This window comes from Tupaia chinensis, unplaced genomic scaffold, assembly GCF_000334495.1.
Source record: "Tupaia chinensis unplaced genomic scaffold, TupChi_1.0 Scaffold000335_1, whole genome shotgun sequence".
NCBI classification, from domain to species: Eukaryota; Metazoa; Chordata; class Mammalia; order Scandentia; family Tupaiidae; genus Tupaia; species Tupaia belangeri.
Window position 1 is genome coordinate 975769 of NW_006159829.1, and position 11947 is coordinate 987715.

Sequence of the window (11947 nt, forward strand, 5' to 3'; positions counted from 1 at the left end):
CACACACTCACACTCATGCTCACACACACGCTCTAGCCCTCACCTCACACTTCTGCTCTCACACTCATACCTTCATGCTCACTTGCACTCGGATACTTGCACACACACACTCACATTCCTTGGTCCCTTGGTCAGCCCCTCATGGGAGCAGCCTGCCCCTCCCCGGCCTGGGTTCCTGACCCTGCACGCAGCTCCCTGCCCCGGCCAAAGGCCCTGCAGCTGCTTCCTACGCCCTCTTATTTCCCCTAGAAGCCTGGTCCCAAGCCCCACTCGGGAAGGCGCTCTCCCTCCAGCTCCCCTGGCCGTGGGCACAGCCCACGGACACCGCGTTGGGAGTGCTGAGTATGGGAGGCGGCTGCGGCAGACATATGTGACAGCTGTGGTGACAGCGTAGGGAGGACACCTAGTGAGCCTGTTAATGGAAGCTATTGACTCACACCTTTGCCACAGCTCCCCATCAGGCCCTGGGTAAACTACGGGCTGGGAGGTTGAATCAGACTCCTGGTGTGGCAGAAGCTGAAGTGGGTCAGCAGCTGCAGCCCACGTTCCTCCCTGAATGACACCTGCCCACCTGCTGGAGACGCAGAACCCGCCCTCGTCAGCCTTTCTGGTTCTCACCTTGGCCAAGTCGTCTGGAAATGAGGCATAGCACAAACTCGATGTGGTAAAGCTGCCTGGCTGGAGGCACTGTCCCGAGGAGACAGCAGCTGGCCCCAGAGACGGTGCGACCAGGTCCAGGAAGTCAGGGCAGCTGACCTCAAGGGGGCAGGTTCCGGGTCGTTGCAGACACAGAAACTGATTGACATTTATGGAGCCAGGGTCAGCAGGTGGTGTGGTGGTGTGAGCACTGGACTCCTACTTGCTGATCATGGTTTGAGTCCTGGACCTGGCACCTTGGAAATCACACTGGGCACATGTGCTTGCCCTCGTCTCCAGAAAAGCAGAGGAAGGACTGCAGCATGCCTCCCTTCCACCTGCCGGCTAGGAGGTGATTTCTTGCTTTCCCTCTCACTCTCTCTCTGTCTCTCTCTTGAGCACAAGCACCCTGTGGCAAAAAGCAAAAAGCAAAAAAGTGAGAATAAACATTCATTGCAGGGCCTGCCAGAAATATCAGTAGGCTCTTCAACAGAAAGCACAGAGCAGCACCCCGCAGTCAGATCCCTCAGCCTCCGAATGCCCAACTACTTGATCAGTGTCCTTCCTTAACCTTCCCCAAGCCCTGGCTGGGAGGGGCTGAAGGAACTGAGGGGGTACAGATGTGAACACAGAGCCCCAACCTGGCAGGGCCACATCCCTCCCCACCCAAAGCAGGGCTTGTGGTTTAACAGGGAAGCTCAGCCTCGGTCTCTCCAGGGGTCAGAAGGTAAAGGTCCAGGCACTGGGCATGTATCCAGGTGGAAAGGCCAGGTGGGGTCCCTGGTCTGAACACAGTAAGAGGTTGAGCTGGGCCATGCATGGCAGAGGAACTGGGTTAGACCTAAGGAGGGGCCCAGGGTGTGAGCCACGGGGTGTCTGATCCAGTTAGCTGCACCCACCATCAGTGCCAGGTCAGCACACCCCTGCGGTGACATGCAAGACCAGACAGGCTTGGGTTGCAGCTTGGCTGCCACCCAGCCCCGACCAGTGACCTTGCCTAGGTCAGTTAGCTACCTAGAGCCCAGCCCCTTTATCCAAACTGAAATGGATCAGTCCTTTGCACCTCCAGGGCGTCGCCAGGAAAAAGAGATCCGGAACACAGTCTCTGACCTGCCCTGGGTGCTGGGAAGCACAGGTGCCCGCTTACTGCCCACACTCAGGGTACCCAGAGTTCAGGGAGCCACAGCCCTCACTCAGGGTCCCGGGCGCTCAGGGAGTCATGGCTCTCTCAGTCCCTGGTGCCAAAGAGCAGATCGCAAGGGGAACTGACCTGTCAGGGAAGCCCAAGGTTGGATCCCCGTGGCAGAGAGAAGAGGAGGCACGTCCCTGCAGTGGGAACAGCAGGAGCACGGGGAGTGATGACGGAGAGCCAGCGTGAGTCTGCGCATGGCCCGGAGAGACCGTGGCCTCCATGGTTCTGCACTGAGGGCCGGAGGAGGAGCGGAGGACGGCAGAGCAGGCACACCCCGGGGGTGGCCATGGTTGTGGAGCTGTGGCTAGCCCCATCCCCTCCTCAGCTGCCGTCCTCAGGGCAGCCCCTTCTGACTGCCTGGATCCAGGTATTCTGACCCAGGGTAGGTGCTGGCCTTCCAGGAGACACAAGGGCTGGTGTCCCCAAGGTGACCAAGCCCCCTCTTTGCTGCTGGCCCAGCAGTTTCAGCCTTTGTCTCCCTAAGCCTGGAGCAAACTTGGAGGCTGGCAGTTGAGTGCCCACCCCGAAGGAGCTGGGGTACGGTTGAGGACGAGGCTACCCAGGGAAGAGGCCAAGGCAGGGCCTCACCAAGAGCTGCCCTGAGTCAGCAGTGGGGACCCAGTGGGAAGGGTATATGAGAGAGAGCACACCCTCCGCTGCCCACTTCTAGGCAGGGTGGGGCCCCTGGGCACTGCACTGAGCCCCAGTTGTCCCAGAGGAGGGGGGAGGGGGCATAGGGGTCAAGAAAGCCCCGGGCAGGGAGTTAGAGAAGGCGGCAGTTCTCCCAAGCAGGAAGGGTGCCATCCACTGGGAGCACAGGACATGCCCAGTGGCCCAGGAATGAGGAAGGGGAAGAGAGGATCCCTCAGAGCAGAGGGCCTGCCCCAGGGGTGTCCAGTGAAGGCAGGAGGGGCCCCAGTAGGACCGGGGCGGAGTCTCTGTGTCTCCACCGCACCAGAAATCTAATCTTGTTAATCTGCTCGGCCGACCGGTAGGGCCACCACACTGTCTGTGGTCCCAGCCGGCAGGTCAGGAACCATGCAGGGGCTGCGGCTGGCACTCCTGGTTCTGCTGCTGGAGCCCTGCAGGGAGCTTGGTGAGGGTGCCAGTGGGAGAGAGAGTGTTGGGGAGCCGAGGCCACCCCATAAGGAGGGAAGAGGAGGGTGGGATGGGGGGCTGGGGTGGAGTGAGGGCAACTGGCCAGGCCTGGGTGGGCCAGGACCGGGGAGCCAGGGGTTGCACTTCACCCAGGGAGGGCTCTGAGCTGGAGAAGGGAGGGTGGAGGTGTACCGGGAGGCTCCGGGGCTGGGGGCCTGGGAGCCCTGGGGTGGCAGGATGGAGAGAGGGAGGAAACTGGCTGTGTTCGGGTTGTCTGTACTGAGGTCCGAGATGTCCTGGCCGGGCCGGGCCCCCATGCTCAGCCCAAATCAGAGTGTGTTGAGAGGACCTGGGCCCGATGGCTTTGTCCATTTCCCAGAGAGAGAAACCGAGGTAACCAGCGAGGGGCTGAGGCCTCCCTGCAACGTGGTGGGGACGCGGAGTGCAGCCCCCCCAGCTGCAGCAGCCAGACCACTTGGGCTACCGCAGTTGGGTCAGGTGGGAACAGGGACACTGAAGCAGTGTGGCAGCCTGTACCCAGGGCAGGACGGCCTTCGCAGGCAGCCCCTATGGGTGTGCCAGGCAGGTATAGCCCAGCCAGCCCTGCCATTCCTTAATCCCTTGCGACCCCTCACCTGGAGCCTAGGGCTGACTCACCCTCCTGCCCTGCAGGCTCTCCTGGGCTCCCAGTGCCTCCCAAACCCTCCCAAAGCTGCTTCATGCCTTTCCCTCCCTCTAGGAGGGGGCCCCTGGGCCTGACCCTGCAGCTGAGTTTTGGCAGGTGAACAAACAGCTGACCCCGCTATGTCTTGGTCCCCTTAGACCTGGGTGTCAACCCCGCAGACTCGCTCTGGGGGTCGGGAGGGGGAGGGTCTGCCTGACTGACCCTTCCTGCCTCCTCTCAGCGACTGCCCTCCAGTGCTACACCTGCCCGGAGCCCACCAGCGTGGCCAACTGTGTCGCCACCAAGACCTGCAGCGCCAACGAGACCATGTGCAAGACGACACTGTATTCCCTGGAGATCGGTCAGTAGGTGCTAGGTGGCCAGGGCCGGCCCCAGGGCCAAGCTCCTCCTGCCTGGCTGCAGCAGGCCCCGCATCAGCATGCGGCCACCTTCCCGCTGGCCGGCAGCCCCTCTCCTGCCCTTTCCTCCTCGTCCTTCCTGTAGGGGAGTGCACCTTCACCCTTGCTGGGGAGCCACGGGGGAAGGCAGGCTCTTCCCTGTGGGCCAGGACTCCTCTGCAGTGTTGGTGGGAGGAAGGGGTGGAGGGACCTGTGCCAGGCTGGACTGGGGCAGCCAGAGTGGGCCCTGTGCTGGACTGGGCTGAAGCCTAGGGGCAGAAGGGCCCAGCCCTGACACTGACGCTTCCTGCGCCCCACAGTGTACCCCTTCCTGGGGGACTCCACGGTCACCAAGTCCTGCACCAGCAAGTGTGAGCCCTCGGACATGGACGGCATCGGGCAGAGCCGGCCAGTGTCCTGCTGCAACACGGAGCTGTGCAACGTGGACCGGGCGCCTGCGCTGGGCGGCCCCTGCGGCCTGGCCCTGGCGCTCACGCTTCTCCCACTCCTGAGCCTCCGACTCTAGGAGCCCCCATCCCCTCGCCTGGCCCTGTGCAGCTCAGCCCAATTCCTTGAACAAGTGCGGCCCAGTCGCCCCTGCCAGGCCTCCTGAGTTTCCTTTCTTTGCGGACCTGCCCTCTGGGGGGTGAGGGGCCTCCGGCTGCACCCTGCTGTCCCTGTGGGCCCAGTCCCTGTCTCCCTATGGTACGTTTGAGCACAAGCAAGAGAGGCCACTGGGCTGACACCCCAGCAGCGAACCATGTCCTTGCCCTCGGCACTGCAGGGTCCAGAGTGAGTAGGAGCCCCCACCAGGTGGGGTCAGAGCTGGTTCCTTGAAAGAGGGGACTGGGGCCAGGCACTGAGTGACCAAGAGATCTGGACGGGCTGAGGCAGGGGCGTGCCAGACGGAAGGAAGGCCACCAGCATGAGTGGGATATGGAAGGCCCCGTGGAGGGTCTGCTACCCGCTCCCCAGCCCAAGCAGAGCCCTGCCCCGAGGCTGACAGCGAAGGCTGCCGTGGGAAGGCCTGTGCATGCACCCCTGCCACCTCTTCCAGGCCTGCCTTCTCCAGGCTCACCCCAAGGCCCAGTTCCTGGGGGAGGGTCTCAGTGTCTGGGCAGCCAGGAGCCTCAGTGCAGAGAGGCCTTCATTTCACTTTCACTCAGGCCAGTGACAGCGCCCTGCCAGCCCGGCCGGCTCCCAGCCGACTGCCCTGGGCTTGGGGTTGAGACCAGGCACAAACAAGCACGTGTGGACACACACACACATGCAGTGCCACAGACACATGACAAGGGGCTCAGGAACTGAGGCAGCAGAGACCCAGTACCCCCAGGGCTGCTGAAGCGGGGGGTGGGGGCAGACCACCAGCAGGACCCTCCTTCACCAGAACTTGCCCAACTTGCCCTGGCTGCTCTGGTGGCCGCCCTAGGCCCAGGGACAGGCAGCTGGGCCAGGAGTCACACAGCTTCCAACCTTTGCAGCCAGGCTGAGGCAGGGCTGGATACCTTCCAGCAGTGCTCCCAGCCCATGACCCTCAGCTGTCACTTCCTTCAAGGATTCCCTGCTCCCGTGGGAGGGAGGTGGCAGGCAGGGCCTGTCCTAGGTGAGGGTCCTAGCCAATGCCACACTGGGACAGCCTCACACCTGCTCTAGGAGACCTAGTGGCCTCAGCCCTGTCCCTGGGATCCCAAGTACTTCACAGCTGCTCCCGGCCCCCCAGGAAAGATCTGAGGCAGTTCCCAGGGGCCTCATGGTCCAGGGGGCCCCACCATTGGCCCTGGGCCACTGGTCGCCACCCTCCTGGAGAGCTGGGCAGGACATGAGCAGCTTCCCAAGTAGGGGTGACTGGGCCCCATCTAGGGCTGTGGCCTTAGCTTCAACTTCATCAGAAGGCAGGTCTCAGTCATCACGCCACCCTCTCCGCTGGCTTCTCTCAGGTGTCAACAGCAGTGAGGAGATGGGGGGCACTACACTGAGACTCAGCACACACATGGTGCATGTGAGCCACACACCCTGCCACTGGGGACGAGGCCCACCTGTGACCAGAGACCAGTGCTGTCTGTAGCCAGCGCCAGGCCTTCATCTGTGACTGATGTCTGTGTGCAGCCAGAAGACAGGACTCCGTCGGGGACCCGGGGTCAGGGCTGAGTCTACGGCCAGTGTGTCATGGGAAGGTGCTGTCAATGGAGGGAAGGGCCCCCCGCACCCAGCACAGGCTGCACGAAGCCAGTCTGAGCTTCAGCCCCTGTGCTTGACCTCAGCTTCCTTGGCTGGGAGGCCACCTTTTGGGGACCTGGTCTTGTCTTGAGATTCCCTGTGGCCCCAGGTCCTCACCAGACTCCTCCCCGATAGCCTGTGGGGGAGGAGCGGCAGAGTGAGGTGTGGAGCAGGGACCCAGCCGGACCCAGGGCCGCACTAGTTCGGGGCCTGGAGGGGACAGCACAGGGCAGGAAGTAGGGAGATAGGGGAGGGAGAAGCTGAATCCTGGGCCTGGTGGCACGGTCACCCCTCCCAGAGTTGGCAAACAGGATTGCTGCGGCTCTTCCTGGACCTGCCAGCCCCAGAGCTGCTGGCCCTGAGATCAGAGAATGAAGACCACCTCCCAGTCTCACCTCCCTCTCGCCTGCTCTTGCCCTGTCTGGCAAGGGGATGCTCCCCTCAATCCAGGGATGGGCTCCCTGCCTCTCCCGCCTCCCAGGCAGGGGTGTCAACCTTGAATGCAGACCAGGGAACCCTCAGGCTTGGCAAGCCTGGACGTGAGCCAAGATAAGACTGTATCCAGCACCAGCCTTCCAGGGGAGCAAGTAGCACTTGCTGCCCCCACAGTCCCTGCACGTCTCTGGCCTGGCATCTACTCATGCTGGGTAGGAGGTGCACGGTTCCCTGCGGTGGGGTAACCATCCTGATAAGGCCTTCGACCACCCTATGCCTCAGCAGCAGTGCCCCGACCCCACTGCCAAAACATCCTCTTTCTCACTGTCACCACCCTGTCCAACCCACCACGCATGCCCCTGGGTGACTGCAGCTCTCTAGCTGTCCCCAGTCTGTGGGTCATTTGGCATCTAGAGTTGAGAAGGTGCTCAGTACCTGTCCATGCAAAAGTCCCAAGGCCAGGTTCTAGAGGAAGCTGGTGGCTGTTGGGCTCCTCTGCCATCTGGATATGGCTTTAGCACTTGGGGAGCAGGGTGTCACAGGCAGATCGAGTGCGATGGGGAAGGCCTGAGGCAGATCTCTCTCAGAAGGTCGGGGCTGACTGAGAAGTCAGTTCCATCTCCTGAGGTGGGTCCAGCCTGGGTTAACCAAGCCCTGTCAGAGGGAGGCTACAAGCATTTTGTACCCCCAGGAAAGGTGAACCCAAGTTCTCAGAGAGAGTCTAGGTTGGGCTGCAAATGACACCCAAGCTAGGTCTCCAGAAAGAAAGTTGGAAGAAATAACTCAGCTTTCTGTCTTAAACTACCCATCCACCCATCTATCCACCTCTCCACCAATCCACCCATCCACTCACCCATTAAAATATCCATTTACTCATCTATCACTCCATTCACCATCATTTCATCCATTCACCCATCCATTAACCCGCCAACCACTTAGCCATCCATTTGCCCATTCGTCTGCTCATTCACCCACTACTCCATCGTCCACCGTCCACCTATCCATCCACCACTCCATCATCCATCTGCTGCTCCATCATCCATCCACCACTCCATCATCCATCCATACACTCACCCATTCACCACTCCATCATCCATTCGTCTCTCCATCATTCATCCATCCATCCATCCACCCAGCCACCTCTCTATCATCCATCCACCTATCCATCTACCCATCCTTCCACCACTCCATCATACATCCATCACTTCATCATCCATCTACCCACCTATCCCCTTGTCCATCCATCACTGCATTATCCATCCCACCCACCCATCTACTTGTCCATTCATAACTCCATCATCCACCCACCCATTCATCCATCCATTGCTGCATCATCTATCCACCTCTCCATTGCACCATCATTTCCTCTATCCCTCCATATTCCAGCAAATACTGCTTGATGGTTGGTGTGACCAGGCCTAGGTTGTGGAAAGATGATCCTAGAGGAATAGAATTTTCTCTCTGCCCGAGAAGCTGGCAGTCCAGCAGCTCACCAGTCCAGGCAGGGCAGGGTAGGGAAGGGCAGGGCAGGGCAGGGCAGGGCTCTGACTGCATCCTCTGGTAGTGGAAGCCAGCAAGGCTGTCTGAGAAGAGCAGTACTGTAGTACAGTCTGCAGTCAGCCACTCCCTCTGAGCAGAGGGCATGGCCAAGGAGGTAGAGCCAGGCCTCCAAGGACAGGGATGGGGCTGACCCGGCAGGTAACCAGCTGGGTGGGAGGACAAGGCAAAGGCCATGGCTCCCTCTGGAATGAAGGTGGGCTGCAAATGACACTGAAGCTAGGTCTCCAGAAAGAAAGCTGGAAGAAACAATTCGGCCTTCTGTCTTAAACTACCCATCCACCCATCTATCCACCTCTTGCCCAGCCAAGGTGGGAGGCAGTGAGAGGACACAAAGGTACACTTGGAGCCTCTGTCTCCATGGCCTGTTGTCTGCACTTGGACAGGCTCACATGGGCCCTCTCCAACGCCAGCAACCCTGAGGGCTGGGAACTGTCACCCTCCCAAGTTACAGATTAGACACAGGCTCGGAAAGGGGCCGTGACACCCATACCATGAACGACTGGTAGAGCCAGGGCTCACCATCTGCAGAGTAGCCTTGTCCCAGGTTTCAGGCCCAGGGAATGAGTTGACCCCCAGGGCCAGAGATCCTGTGACCTTGGCCCAGTTCAGATTTGTTCTCCCAGTTCACACCTGGGGCCAGAGAGGAAGTGAAGGGTCCCAAAGAGGCATGAGGAGCGGAGGGCAGCTAACTGGGTCTGGATTCTGCCCTGCTGGGCCACATCTCACTAGCAGGTGCCTAGCTGGGGATAGGCCGGGTGGTGCCATTCTGCTGCAGGAAGGCTGTGTGCCCCTCCCCTGGTGGCCAATCTCCCCAGTGCAGGGAGTGGGGGTGTCTTTCCTCCTGGCCTTGGCCTGTGAGGTCCTCATTTGCTTTCAAAGTTAGAGAGGTGGCCCCTTTTAGTCCCTAACCAGCTGCATGGCTCCTTGGCCTGCCCATCATGCCCCAAGTGCACCTCAGAGTCGGCCAGAGCCCACGATGCGACAGTGCAGGGCATGTGCCAGTTCCCATGGCTTCCCTCTGGAGTAGGTATCCCAGAAGGACAGAGTGTACAGAGGAAAAGACGGGAATCAGATTGCTGCCTGTTAGACTTGGGTCATGGGAGGCTGGGGGGAGCCAGCACCAGGCTCCCGGACCTGACATTCCTGGCCTGCTGGTGATGTGGGGTGTGTCTGCCCATCAGTGTGGGTAGGGCTGTTCTTGCTGCTGCACGCCTCCCTGTGGGGGCCCGCGGTTTGATCTGCAGCAACGCAGCCTCTCCCTCTCTAATGATGTCTTTCTGTCATTTGCACCATCCCTCAGTCTCATGCGACTCCCTTCAGGAGGTCATTTCTGCCCTCACAACCTACAGGAACCTACAGGAAACCAAAGTATGATGGGACAAGGGGACACTCCAAGGCCTTGCATGAAGCGGCAGGCCAAGCGCATACCCAGGGCTTGGGGTACAGCCCAGAGCTCCTTCCACCCTGGTCCCCTCTCCACTCCAGTACAGGGCCACCCTAACCTTCACATGCCTGCCTGCCCACCCACTGGTCCAGTCCTCCAGCCTCCCACCCATGCATTCTCCTCCACACCTACTTGATCCACCTAGCCTCGCACATCCACACGCACATCCAGCAAGGCCTCGGAGGACAGAGACTCCGAGGAAGGGCTGTGGAGGGGGACACCAGGACAGGCCCTACAGCCTGGGAGAGACCTGGGACATTGGACGGGAGACCAGGAGGGGCAGCCGCTGAGTGGCACAAGACAGTGTGGGGGTGTGACAGTGAAGGTCAGCTGGGATAGTCAGGCCAGGGGGCTGGAGGCAGGTAGAGCCCTCTCATCAGGGCCTAAAATGAGGAGCTCAGGCCTGGTTTAAGGTTGCCAGTGGGCGACGGTTGGCAGTGATGGGACCAGTCTGGGGTCTAGACCTCCACACCACTCCCACTTGAGTGGCCTTTTCTGCATGGCTGCCTTCCTCCTCTGGCCTCGGCTCCATGAGAAATGAATCAGGTATACGCCAGAGAGAGGGGGGCCTACTGCAGAGACTAGCCTTGGCCCCTGGCCACTGATAGGGTTACAGTTCACATGACCTCCCTGCCAGGCTGTGCTCTGCCAACAGGGTCTGAGGCCACCCTGGATCTGGATTTGGGGCCTCAAGCCTGGGACTGGTTGGCCTCTAAGACCCCAAGGGCAGGTGGGAGGCAGGGGGTTCGCCCAAAGGTCGGTCTGAGCTCAGGCAGCCTCGGGGGGAGTGGGCTCCTGGGCGCTGGAGGTGTATAAGCAGGGGTTGGGGAGTGGTCTTCAGACAGGCTCCTAGGGAAGGCCAGGCTCCTAGGGAAGGCCAGGGACCATCCACCCAAGGCCAGTGAGTGTTGGCAGCTCCTGTGGCTCCACCCAGGGCCGCAGTTGCCTCCCAGTCTGCCCTGTCCCTCCCTACTGACTCAACAGCAGGTTCCCACACCCGCCCAAGGGGTGGTATAAATCCTTGGGTGTCCAGCTGCCACCCCAACTCTGAGCTCCAGTGATGGCCTCTCACTGGGCCGCGCTGCTACTGATCCTGGCAGCCTGGACCATGGGCTATGGTGAGTAGACCAGTGTGGCCGGAGGGCACCAGTCCTCTGGCCTATCTGCCCACCTCCCAGAGCAATGGTTTATGGGAGCTGTGGCCTGAAGGCCTCCGCAGGCCCCACAGGGCTCACCCTCTCACTCTTCATGAGCCTCTGGCCCTGGAGCCCAGCGCACTGGGGCATTCCCTAGGAAGGGAGAGGGGCTGGGTAGAGGGAGATGGCCAGGGTGGGCTGAGACTTTGCCCCCACCTACCTAGGTGAGGCCTTCAGGTGCTTCTCGTGCGAGCGGCCCACAGACATCTCTCTATGCAAGAACATCACGTACTGCAAGCCTGAAGACACGGCCTGTAAGACCACACTGGACATAGTAGAGTCGGGTGAGGCCGGGTTCTGCAGCTGGCATGGTGTGCAGGGGTTGGGCCTTGCTCACACTGCCTTTGCTCCTAGGCAGGGAGGTGGTAGGGTGGGTTTCCCCAGTAAGAGGGGGGCAGCTGTAGCCAAGGAGGCACATTCCTGCCAGGACCTAGCGCTGGGCAAGGGTGGAGGTCCCCCTGGGGCTCTGAGCTTGCTGCCAAGGCTGGCTGGGCCCTGCTGCTCAGGCCGGAGAGCTGGAGGGATAGGGCAACGGCATGGATGGGGGCGTGTCTGCAGCCTGCACTGGTGCAGGCATTGATACTGGCCTGCCCTGCAGAATACCCCTTCAACCAGAGCCCGATGGTGACCCGCTCCTGCACCACCTCCTGCCAGGCCACCGACCCCGACAGCATTGGAGCCATCCACCTTGTCTTCTGCTGCTTCCATGACCTCTGCAACAAGAGGCTGTGGGCAGGCCGGAAGCTGCGCTCCTTGGTGGGCACCCCTTCTCCTGCTGGGGCCTGAGCGGCCACCCTCACCCTACCTCACACCTGCGCTTGCTGGGCCTCAGGTTACTCTGGCCCAAGGGGAGGGAGCTACAGTGGGTGCTCTCCCCCTCCTCCCCCTAACTCATAACAACAAATAAACCAGGCACACATGACTGCTCATCCAGGGCCTTTCTGACCCATTTCACGGATGGGGAGGCTGAGGCTTAAGGGGAGCGATGCCCTCCATGCCACCTTCTGCAAAACAGCTGGGACCTGCTCCTTAGCCTAGGGAACATCCTCCCAGAATCTGGCCTAGAGGCCTAGAGGCACCACCCCACTCCAGGGTGGAAAGGGAGCT

The 11947-nt window shown here is 60.9% G+C and overlaps 2 protein-coding genes across 3 annotated transcripts; both read left to right on the forward strand.

The window, feature by feature from the left end:
• The first annotated feature begins 1768 nt into the window (after positions 1-1768).
• On the forward strand, positions 1769-4588 carry LYPD2 (LY6/PLAUR domain containing 2). Of its 2 annotated transcripts, none has more exons than XM_006152093.2 (3): positions 1769-2010; positions 3832-3951; positions 4309-4588. In XM_006152093.2, the coding sequence occupies exons 1-3, from the start codon at positions 1995-1997 to the stop codon at positions 4512-4514; spliced, it is 342 nt and encodes a 113-aa protein (XP_006152155.1). In that variant the 5' UTR covers positions 1769-1994; the 3' UTR covers positions 4515-4588. The 2 variants fall into 2 exon arrangements, with proteins under 2 accessions (XP_006152155.1, XP_006152154.1); XM_006152092.1 differs by lacking the exon at positions 1769-2010 and adding an exon at positions 2816-2924.
• Positions 4589-10704: 6116 nt separating this feature from the next.
• On the forward strand, positions 10705-11635 carry SLURP1 (secreted LY6/PLAUR domain containing 1). Its single transcript, XM_006152143.2, has 3 exons — positions 10705-10762; positions 11005-11124; positions 11439-11635. The coding sequence occupies exons 1-3, from the start codon at positions 10705-10707 to the stop codon at positions 11624-11626; spliced, it is 366 nt and encodes a 121-aa protein (XP_006152205.1). The 3' UTR covers positions 11627-11635.
• The last annotated feature ends 312 nt before the right edge of the window (positions 11636-11947 follow it).

What these genes read in the sequence shown, in the direction of transcription:
- SLURP1 (XM_006152143.2), top strand. Translation starts at nt 10,705, where the DNA reads ATGGCCTCTCACTGGGCCGCGCTGCTACTGATCCTGGCAGCCTGGACC. An exon ending in AGCCTGGACCATGGGCTATG is followed by an intron (nt 10,763 to 11,004) that starts GTGAGTAGACCA and finishes CCACCTACCTAG; the next exon opens with GTGAGGCCTTCAGGTGCTTC. An exon ending in ACTGGACATAGTAGAGTCGG is followed by an intron (nt 11,125 to 11,438) that starts GTGAGGCCGGGT and finishes CCTGCCCTGCAG; the next exon opens with AATACCCCTTCAACCAGAGC.
- LYPD2 (XM_006152092.1), top strand. Translation starts at nt 2,867, where the DNA reads ATGCAGGGGCTGCGGCTGGCACTCCTGGTTCTGCTGCTGGAGCCCTGC. An exon ending in GGAGCCCTGCAGGGAGCTTG is followed by an intron (nt 2,925 to 3,831) that starts GTGAGGGTGCCA and finishes GCCTCCTCTCAG; the next exon opens with CGACTGCCCTCCAGTGCTAC. An exon ending in ACTGTATTCCCTGGAGATCG is followed by an intron (nt 3,952 to 4,308) that starts GTCAGTAGGTGC and finishes TGCGCCCCACAG; the next exon opens with TGTACCCCTTCCTGGGGGAC.